The sequence below is a fragment of the Alosa sapidissima genome, chromosome 1 (genome assembly GCF_018492685.1).
Source record: "Alosa sapidissima isolate fAloSap1 chromosome 1, fAloSap1.pri, whole genome shotgun sequence".
NCBI classification, from domain to species: domain Eukaryota; kingdom Metazoa; phylum Chordata; class Actinopteri; order Clupeiformes; family Clupeidae; genus Alosa; species Alosa sapidissima.
In genome coordinates this window covers 1165001-1176200 of record NC_055957.1, presented here as the reverse complement: position 1 = coordinate 1176200, position 11200 = coordinate 1165001, and the positions used below count along the sequence as shown (strand labels likewise).

General features: G+C 45.1%; 1 protein-coding gene across 1 annotated transcript in view; it reads left to right on the top strand.

Annotated features, from left to right (window-relative positions):
- Positions 1-6522: 6522 nt before the first annotated feature.
- Positions 6523-11200, top strand: part of plk4 (polo-like kinase 4 (Drosophila)) — a 35062-nt gene continuing 30384 nt past the window's right edge. The window contains 6 exon segments of the mRNA XM_042086429.1: positions 6523-6723; positions 7799-7894; positions 8021-8116; positions 8409-8523; positions 9184-10189; positions 10303-10367. Of these exon segments, the coding sequence (XP_041942363.1) occupies positions 6694-6723; positions 7799-7894; positions 8021-8116; positions 8409-8523; positions 9184-10189; positions 10303-10367 (1408 nt within the window). The 5' untranslated portion in view covers positions 6523-6693.

Below are 11200 nucleotides of genomic sequence, written 5' to 3'. Positions count from 1 at the left end.
CAACCTACTGTACCTCAGAGGTCTGGTCATGCAGTGCTCAGAGGGAAACTACAACATATGCCCATAGAACTTGTAGAAACGATGGGGAAATTCAGGGAAGCATAATTACCCCTGCTACACTACTACACTGATTGGTTCTCCTGCTTCATTATTAGCCTAGCCTATTAGAGCAGTCCGATAAAGGTAACTAGCAAACTTTTCTCAGTTGATCCTATAGTACTTTTTCATTTTACATTTTTGTATCACACATAATAATGAGATAATTTGCATAATAAATAAATTAGCAGACATATCTCAAATACATACATTGATTAGGTTTGTTAGGTAGACAGAGCCATGTATTTTAGCCACAACATAGATATATACAACCATATCACAACACACATACACATATTCAAGTTCAAGTAGTTTTATTGTCATGTACTTTTATTATAAGTAATGAAATTCTTAAGCTCAAGAGCCAGCTCAAGTTAAAAGAGTTAATTAAAAGCAGTAATTAAGAAGGTGTATTTTGTGTGTGTATGTGTGTGTGTGTGTGTGTGTGTGTGTATGTGTGTGTGTGTGTGTGTGTGTGTGTGTGTGTGGGGGGGGGGGGGTAATGAAAAGGGGAATGATGAAATGGTGTGTATGTGTGTGGGTAGGGTGTATGTGTGTGTTTGGGTGGGGGTTCTGAGGTTTATACATATATTTATACATACAACCATAACACAACATACACATATCTATGTCTGGGTGGGGGTTCTGAGGATTATACATATCTCACAGTAGGGTGGTCCTTATTTTTAAAGTCTCCAATTGTCATGCTCTAAACCAGTGGTTCTCAACCTTTTTTGAGCAAACGCACCCATGACCTTACTTTGATCCTCTGGTGCCCCCCCCCCCCCCCCCCCCCCACACACACACAATAAAAAATAAATAAATAAAAACTACACCCCCGGTAGCTATAGGCCACTCACACTCGCTATATTGCTTGAATAAAAAAACGAGCCCATTTCTGTGCTGTTTTGGTTTCTTCTGTAATTATATTTATAAGAAAATGTCCCTATGAGCCTATTTTATTATTAAGCAGATTTAGACAAATGTAAAAAAAAAACAAAAAAAAACCTCTCACGTTCCCAACGCCCCCGTTGAGAAACCCTACTCTAAACCCTTCAAATTGTCAAACTGTAAGAAAATACAGCAGGCCAATTTTTATGGCAGTAACATAATAATTACTGGTAGCTCAACAGCTTTAAACTTTCAGATGATTTTCTGTTTGATGATTTTCATAAAAACAGATAATTACAGTGCATGAAAATGCACTGTACTGTTCTTCCTAGGCTTCTTCTTCTTCTTCTTCTTCTTCTAACGCAGTTAATGCAGCTTCAACCGTTTAACGTAGAAACTTCATTCAAACTATGTTACGTAGGTCTTACTTAGGACATCTGGGCTATGTATTTTTCATCTTCGTAACTTTTATACTTTTTAAACTATTTATTAAAAACTACTCAAAATTTCCCCATATACTTAACATTAGGCTGATGACATCACAATGGACTAATTAACTTGATTTGCACCTTTATCAACTTCCAGCTGCTCATCTAGGCCCCATCAAAGAATCAGTTCAACTGATTGCACCTGTATCAACTGCTTTCTACTGAACTAGGCCAACTCTCTCTGTGACTCTCCATTCTACAAGGATATAAGGCACATTTCATACAACTTTCTATCCATTCATCCTCTTCAAACCATTCACTCATCCACCCATTAAACTATCCATCAACATCCATTAAACAATCTGCCTATCAACTTTCTGTCTATCAACATCCATTACACTATCTACATTTTTTAAACTATATACTCTGTCACAGGCTTTAAGCATACAATATGGCTCTATTAAGACTGCCGTTAAGCAATTAGAATCCTAGGCCAGGTGGCCAGGCTATATTAAACCTCATCTACCTAGTTCAGTCATTCCAACTATTAAACCTCATCTACCTAGCAAATAATTTAACCTTTTAAACTATCCACCTATTTAACTGTTCAGTCATTCCAACTATATTAAACCTTATCTACCTAGTTCAGTCATTCCAACTATATTAAACCTCATCTACCTAGCAAATAATTTAACCTTTTACACTATCCACCTATTTAACTGTTCAGTCATTCCAACTATATTAAACCTCATCTACCTAGTTCAGTCATTCCAACTATATTAAATCTCATCTACCTAGCAAATAATTTAACCTTTTAAACTATTCACCTATCTGTTCAGTCATTCCAACTATATTAAACCTCATCTACCTAGTTCAGTCATTTCAACTATATTAAACCTCATCATGTTGGTTGCCAATTAGCACATCATCTGTTTTAACAATATATTTCACACCATATGTTTTGCATTTTCATGCACTGGTAATTCCCTGAAATTGCGTTTTCTAGTTTGAATTGGTAACTGCCCAGATAGCAAACGTACACTGGGACGGAACTGGGCCACACCTACCACAACGTCCGGCACGGATCTGCATAATGGACCGGATCCATCGATCCAAAATTGGTCTGGATCCGTTTGACGGATCTGGTACCAATAAGGGCTAAAACTGGCCCAGTTCCGTATGGTAGTCTGTGTTACTGACGTGTTCCAGATCTGTTTATCATATGCAATTCGGGTCCGCTTATTGTGTGTGGTACGGACCCGTTTATCAGACATCAGCCGGCTTTATTTGACATGTGAAATGTGATTGTTAATCAGGGCTAATTATCCTGAAAAATCTGTTTGCTACACATTTGCTAACAGGTTCGTTATAGGTTCACCCAGGCTAAAGTTCGTAACGTTTTCCCAACAGCTCAACTGATAAACATAAGCTAGGCTACAAACACAAGGGGGGTAAAACAACTTTACACATAAGTGTCTTATTATTTTTTTTTATTCAACAACCTGGCTGTAGAAGTGCAATCCCAGACAAAGTTTAAGTCGTGTTAATTCCACTGTTCCCATCGATATTCAGGCTGTCTTCCTCAGTCATCTCCATGGTCAATCTGAAACAACACAAAATAAACATTATTTATTCCTTTTTGCAGATAGGCTAAGTCACAATTACACTCGTTTTTTAACATCAGTGATCCTGTTAGCGTTATCACTGTTTTTTCCAAAATAGTTATTGTGATGGCTGTTTTGCTTAAGTTAAGCTAGTTGTTGTTGCTGGAAAATAATAGTAAAGTTATCAATCGCTCGGTTGCTTGTTGTTGTCTATGAATAAACCAACAGAGATAAAAAGCAGATACTACCTTGAAAAGTTGGGCTGTTCTTGTCCAACCCCAGGCTGGCAAATTTTGTCAAAAGATTGATAGTGAGCAAACCAAAGATCCTTGATTAACATTACTGCTTGGACTTCTGCATGCGTGGCAAGAATATGGGGTTGTTTCATGGCACTGTTAGATCTGACACAAACAACAATTGACTACTTTTACCACTGCTAGGTAATAATAAAAATAATGAAACGAACATATGATCAATATTGAGCCAACTATATCTTCTTTTCCAGCCTTACTGTAGAAATGAAGTGGCCATGGGAACATAGTGCACCCCCATGGTTTCTAAATTTGTGCCATTCCAAAATACCTTTTTTTTTCTTTAGCAGCCAGTTGACAATGAAGTAAGGACAGTCAATTTAGAATCAGCACCTTAATTAATATCATTACCACCTGGGTCTGCTGTGAAAAAATGGTCCTTCGGCTCATATCCGTATCACAGGTTTGGGGAAAAACAGTGTTTTGTATTTTAAACACATCTCATGAGTTCCAGTTGAGTTGCGGAAATTGGACCTGGGACAAATCTGTAAACCGGTGATAAAACAGCATTGCTAGCAGAGCTGAAACCTGTATCAGGAGTAGACCTGGCCCACAGTCAGATACCGTATGTACGCTACAGGCGGATCTAAAGGCTTTTATGCGGATCCGGCCCAAAGGAAATTGCTATCTGGGTGGCTAGTAAAATTCCAAAACAATCTCCATAAAAGCATCTAATGCACCATATATTCCTAAATATGTACTGTATTTTAGATACATATTTTAGATACATATCTCAGTTTACTTATTGTAGAAACTAAATCCAAATTAATCCATCCATGACCCAGTTTAGCAGATTTACCTTTCCTGGTGGAATCAATACATATTTCTATTGATGATCACCTTGGTTATTGTTTGGGTTTTTAGAGCACATTTTTTGGTCTTCATTAAAACATTCAAATTGTATCCACGGAACCCCAAATATGTGCCACAAAACTGTATGAGGAAAAGGCACCTTCACCATTCCTTGCTCAGCTTCGCTTGTAGTTGTGTTGAGTACCAAGAGCAAAATCATGGCAAAAACAAGAAGGGAAGTTTATTTGATTGGTTCCACCATACCAGAATTAGTTGGATCAAATCTGCCATCTATTAGAATGGAAGATCACTGACGGATCTATGCAGACTACAAAAAGTCAACACTGGCTGCTGAGCATCAGAAATGAGGGATTGTTAAAAACGTTGTGCTTTGTTTGAGATTGTTGTCATTGTTGTCATGTCAGTGTTGCTCTGATTTCAATAAAATGTAGTTCATTTGCAGCAAATATTACTTGCATATCACAATAACGCCTCCTCTTGTGTGGGGCATTGAGGAGTTGGATGGCCCTGGGGACAAAGGACCTTCTCATGTTGACCATGACGGTGATAGAAGTCTGCTACTGAACATGCCCCTCTGCCACTGAACATGCCCCTCTGTTTATTACTGAACATGCCCCTCTGTTTATTACTGTACGTGCTGTGTAGTGGGTGGGGCCAGTGTGTTGTGTAGTGGGTGGGGCCAGTGTGTTGTGTAGTGGGTGGGGCCAGTGTGCTGTGTAGTGGGTGGCGGTCATTGTCCATGATTGCCAACTCCGTTTCTCTGCAGTTGTTGTGAGGGACTCCAGCAATGCCAACAACAACATATTCAAATTTGATCAAATGATTAAAAGTGATGCAAATTAGGAAAATCTAAATGTTTATTGTCAATTAATGAGTTATTCTTATAAGTATACTCATAAGTATTATAAGTTATATCATATCAAAGAGAATTGATATTCTGTTACCAGATTAGTCTTAATATGTATTCTGTGTATTTTGTTATATATCCACCGATCACAGGTGGTCAGGGTGGTCTGACATATGACACCTTAACCATCAGCACAGGTGCCCCCCAGGGCTGTGTTTTGAGTCCTCTGCTGTAGAACATCTACACCCATGACTGCAGAGCCAGCAGCAGTCACACCTCCATCATTACATTTGTTCAGTTGTTGACTAAAGTGGTGGTGGGCCTGATCAGCAACAACAATGAACAGGCCTATCTGAACCAGGTGACTGCAGTGCCCTACAGAGAGTGGTGCGATCTGCCGAACGTACCATCAGGGCACCTCTCCCTACCCTGCAGGAGACCTACAAGAAAAGACTATGTACCAGGGCCCAAAGTATCTTAAAGGACTCGTCACATCCTGATCATGGACTTTTCAAAAGACTGAGGTCAGGCAAACGTCTCTGCTGCTACAAGACCAGAACAGAGAGACTGAGGAGGAGCTTCTATCCTCAAGCAATCCGTATCCTGAACACACACAAGACAAAGATAAACTTTTTTTGTTTTGTTTTGTTTTCTTACACACTTGCACATGGACTGTACACACACTGCACTTTTTAGACCCCGTTTACACAAGCATGTGTATTTTTATAAACGAAGACATTTCCCTACGTTTGAGCCTTTCATTTAGACGCAAACGCAGAATTCGCCCCGTAAAACGGTTATCCAAAAAAACTCCGGCCAAAGTGATTTTTTTGGAAAACTTTGTTTATATGTTTGGTTGTAAACTGTGGTAAACGGAGTTTTGGGCAGCCAACGTCACAGTATGCGACCGAAGTACACGAAATGTGCGACCAATGTTTACATTTACATGTTCTCACGTGCGACTTCACATTTTGGGGCTAAGGTGATCATGGATGCGCTCAGAATAGCCATCGCGTTTATGTTGGTGCAGACCCTTTTTGTCTGTTTGCATTTGCAAATTCAGCTCCTCTTTTATGTGGAGGAGCACAGAAGAATTCTGATTGGTTAATGTGAGCTTGAGCTTATCGTTAGACTGCCACTGTGGTTTGGCGTGCTCATGACATCATGTATGTACACGGGTTCGTGTAAACACATTTTTTTAAAAAACGGTCTCGTGTAAATGCAGTTTTATTTGCAAACGTAGATGGCCAGATATTCGTTTAGGAAAATACCCTGCTTCGTGTAAACGTAGTCTTATTCTTGCTATTTATTAAAATATATCTTGATCTTTCTTTCTTCACACTTGCACAGAAACACCAAACCAAATTTCACTACATGCTTTAGGCTACTGTAGAGCTATCCTTTTATCCTTGCAGACAGAAACGAGTCCGTAAACAGGGCAAGACAGGTTGGAGGCAGGCCACGTCGGCTGTCCTAGCCAATCAAAACTCGAAGTGGAGTGTTTTTAAAATGACGTAAACGTACGTCGCTACGAATGTAACGGGCGCGTATTTTCAAAATGGAGGAAACGCAAACATTTTGGAGGGGATTGTATTCTTATAATTTCTGCCTGTTACACAATGAGGATATTATCCCATGACCCCTTTCCTACAGATATATTTGTATTCATAAACTCTCTGACGGTCCCATAGAAAAACACGAAGATGAGTACGTCCATTGGCGATAAAATAGAGGTAAGCGAATATGTTGTGCTAAGTTAGCATGTTGCTAGGTTCACTTACGCTGGATAAGTTAACATGATTGTTTCTTGGCTCTCGATACCTAATGCGAATTATGTATACAGTGAGAATTCAATCAATCAGCGAACAGTACTCCATCATAATTTTGATGGCAACTATGTTAATTGCCTGCTTGCTTTCATTCATCGACTTGACAGCATTGCATCTGCATATCAGTCCTAACGTTAACGCTAGTTATGATAATGTTAACGTTAGTGCTACCGTAATGTTACCTGGTATCTCTAGATATGATAGCTAAATTAGCTGTCCACCAAGGAAAAAACCTCACTAACGTAAAATAATTTGAGAAGAACCTTGATCTAAGTGGAAGTTTGCTCGGTTTTTGTTATATTGTTGGCTACCCAAATATCAAAATGTCGTAAGAACTCCCACAACATCATTTAATTGTATCCGGTTTCTCACAAGAGACACTTCTAGCTCAAGTGGTTAATGTTAGCTGGTTTACCTGACGTGATTACCTGACAGTAGCCCCACGGTGCCACAACTCCGTTGACAGTTTCCCGTTAACTAACGTTAGTCTAATTGGCAGGTTTAGCTAGACTGTGTCTCCAGGGAGATCAGGTTGTAACGATAATATAAGCTGGTGTGGTGGTTAAAACAGCGGCAAGAAAGCCGCGATAATTGGAGCATCTGTTTGTAAAATGTCATCAACAGATGTATCGCTAGGTAACTAGGGACGCTTGAGACCAAGCGAGTGAACCGAGTCCTTCCCACCACACACACAGACACACACACATACACAGCATCCCTCTCACCTGCGTTTAGCAGAGCTCCGGGACGATGTTTGACAAAGTTTTAAATTTATTTCAAAATCTGACCGGCAAAGTGGCCAAAGATGACAGAATCTTGGGTGCAACGGAGGAGCTTAAGATTGAGGTAATGTGGTGACGTCCCTAGGTTCCTGTCGTTTTGCTTGATGTAGCAACGGACAGCGCAGCTTGTTCTCAGAGTTGTGCCTTTAAACGCGTACGAATGTGACTCAGAGATGCTGTCGGGCTTTTTGTTTCAGGACTTTAAGGTCCTCACCTTGCTCGGGAAGGGATCCTTCGCCTGTGTGTACCGCGCCAAGTCCGTCAACACGTCCATGGAGGTGGCCATAAAGACGGTAAGCCTCGCCAGGTCGTCCCGCGCTTCCTGCTCTGCGGTTAGCGCGTCTGCGTGCCGTACGGGCGGCCAACCCGCTATGCCCGGGGACTCCGTGTAACCTCCTCTCGCGCTCTCTCGCCCGCAGATTGACAAGAAGGCCATGCACAAGGCGGGCATGGTGCAGCGCGTCATCAACGAGGTGGAGATCCAGTGCCGCCTGAAGCACCCCTCCATCCTGGAGGTAAAGCAGGAGCTGTGTGTGTGTGTGCGTGTGTGTGTGTGCGGCCATCCTGCGTGTGTGTGGCCATCCTGGAGGTAAAGCAGGAGCTGTGTGTGTGTGTGTGTGTGCGTGTGTGTGGCCATCCTGGAGGTAAAGCAGGAGGTGTTTGTGCGTGCGTGGTGTGTGTGTGTGTGCGGCCATCCTGGAGGTAAAGCAGGAGCTGTGTGTGTGTGTGAGAGGGGGAAACCAGTTTAATGACCTTGTAATTATGTGTACCTCGTTTTAGCTGTATAACTGTGTGTGTGTGTTTCAGCTCTATAACTACTTTGAGGACAGTAACTACGTGTACCTGGTTCTGGAGATGTGTCATAACGGGGAGATGAGCCGCTACCTCAAGGACCGCAACAAGCCCTTCTCCGAGGACGAAGGTGTGTGTGTGTGTGTGTGTGTGTGTGTTAAGGACCGCAACAAGCCCTTCTCCGAGGACGAAGGTGTGTGTGTGTGTGTGTGTGTGTGTGTGTGTTAAGGACCGCAACAAGCCCTTCTCCGAGGACGAAGGTGTGTGTGTGTGTTAATGTGTGTGTTAAGGACCGCAACAAGCCCTTCTCCGAGGACGAAGGTGTGTGTGTGTGTGTGTGTGTTAAGGACCGCAACAAGCCCTTCTCAGGACGAAAGTGTGTGTGTGTGTTAAGGACCGCAACAAGCCCTTCTCAGGACGAAGGTGTGTGTGTGTGTGTGTGTGTGTGTGTGTGTGTGTGTGTGTGTGTTAATGTGTGTGTTAAGGACCGCAACAAGCCCTTCTCAGAGGATGAAGGTGTGTGTTTCTGTGTGTTAATGTGTGTGTGACAGAGAGACCTCTCAACACTGTCATTTGAGTGTGTGAAGTTGCACCCCAGAATCTCAGCATTTTATAGCTCATAATGGTCTTTTGTGTGCGCGTGTGTGTGTACGCGCGTGCGTGCATGTGTGTGTATGCCTGCGTGTGTGTGTATGCGTGCGTGTGTGTGCGTGTGCGTGCATGTGTCCGCGTGCGTGTGCGTGCATGTGTCCGTGCGCACGTGTGTGTGTGTCCCTGTGTGTGTGTGCAGCGCGGCACTTCATGCAGCAGATCGTGCGGGGGCTTCTGTACTTGCACACACACGGCATCCTGCACCGCGACCTGACGCTGTCCAACCTGCTGCTGACCTCGTCCATGAACGTGAAGATCGGCGACTTCGGCCTGGCGGCTCAGCTGCGCATGCCCGAGGAGAAGCACTTCACCATGTGCGGCACGCCCAACTACATCTCCCCCGAGGTGGCCACACGCAGCGCTCACGGGCTTGAGTCGGACGTCTGGTCGCTCGGCTGCATGCTCTACGCCTTCCTGACCGGCCGCCCGCCCTTCGACACCGACACGGTCAAGCGCACGCTGAACCGTGTGGTGCTGGGGGACTACGCCATGCCCACCCACGTCTCGCCCGAGGCGCAGGACCTGATTGGCCAGCTGCTGCAGCGGAACCCGGCGCAGCGTCCGAGCCTGTCGGCCGTGCTGGACCACCCCTTCATGACCCGGGGGGGCGCGGGGGGGCTGAGCCGGGAGCTGGGGGGGTCCATGGACAGCGGCATCGCGACGCTGTCCACCTCCTCAAACACACAGGCCACACACACCTCCTCACACACACACGCCACACACACCTCCGCACACACCGGCAGCCGCCTGCACCGTAAGGCCAGGCACCTGATTGGACAGGCGCTGCCCAATCGCATGGCTCCTGCAGCCGGCCAGCCACGCCCCTCCACGGACAGGTCCAATCAGGAGGGGCCGTGGCTGCAGCAGGCGGGTGGGCGGGCCTCCAGATCTGACAGGCGATTGGCCGGCCCAGAGGATGACGGGCAGCCCCACTCGCGCTACCTGAGGCGGGCGCACTCCTCAGAGCGGCCCAATCACAGAGCAGCCCACGGCTCGGAGGCGGGGCTGGAGAGGTGTCACTCAGACGACATGCTTCCTGTGTCGGGGAAGGGTGGCCTCACGCTGACATCTGGTTACCAGGACGGTCACCATGGTTACAGTGACCGCCGGCGACAGCCTTCGCCTCCCGTTAAAGAGCCAGCCAGGTGAGGCAGGGTGAACTGCTGTGTGTGTGTGTGTGTGTGTGTGTGTGTGTGTGTGTGTGTGTTCATATGTTGTCGTGACTAAAGTGTGTATGTGTGTTGCATTTGCCCCTCAGCTGCTCCAACTCAGGACACAGTCTGCACAGGATGGACACGGACACACAGCACTGGTTCCCAGAGGGTACATCTCTTCCTCCATCTCTCTCTCTCTCTCTCTCTCTCTCTCTCTCTCTCTCTCTCTCTTTCCATCTCCCTCTACACCTCCCTCCCTCTCTCTCTCCCTCTCTTCCTCCCTCTCTCTCTCTCTCTCTCTCTTTCCATCTCCCTCTACACCTCCCTCCCTCTCTCTCTCCCTCTCTTCCTCCCTCTCTCTCTCTCTCTCTCCCTCTCTTCCTCCCTCTCTCTTCCTCCCTCTCTCTCTCTCTCCCTCTCTTCCTCCCTCTCTCCCCCCCCCTCTCTCTCTCTCCCTCTCTCTCCCTCTCTCTCTCCCTCTCTTCCTCCCTCTCTCCCCCCCCCCTCCCTCTCCCTCTCTGTCTCTCTCTTTCTCTTTGTCTCTCTCTCTCTCTCTCTCTCTCTCTCTCTCTCTCTCTCTCTCTCTCTCATTCTCTCTCTCTCTGTCAATAAGCGCTTTCAGACATACGTGTAAGACCGGAGGTTCTGCGGATGTTAAACGGTGGGGCCGTATATCTGAACGACATAAACGGTCATATGGAAGTCCGAATTTAGCCGGTTGTTCTACTGCTCCCCCCTAGTATTTCCTCCGGACATTATGTAAATGTGCTGTGTCTGAACGAGGAGTAGAACATGCGGTTAAAATTCACACCTAGTGAGAGGGCGTGTTGGTGACGTTTCTTTCGTGCGTCCATGTGGTTAGATCTGACTTAAATGCCAGTGTTATGATGGAGTGGCATAGTGCTGTCCAGAAAATCTCCGACCTGGAAAGATGCAGACATCACGGAGCTACTGTCCATGAGGGCAGACAGCATTGTGATGAACACATGAAGGGAACGTTAG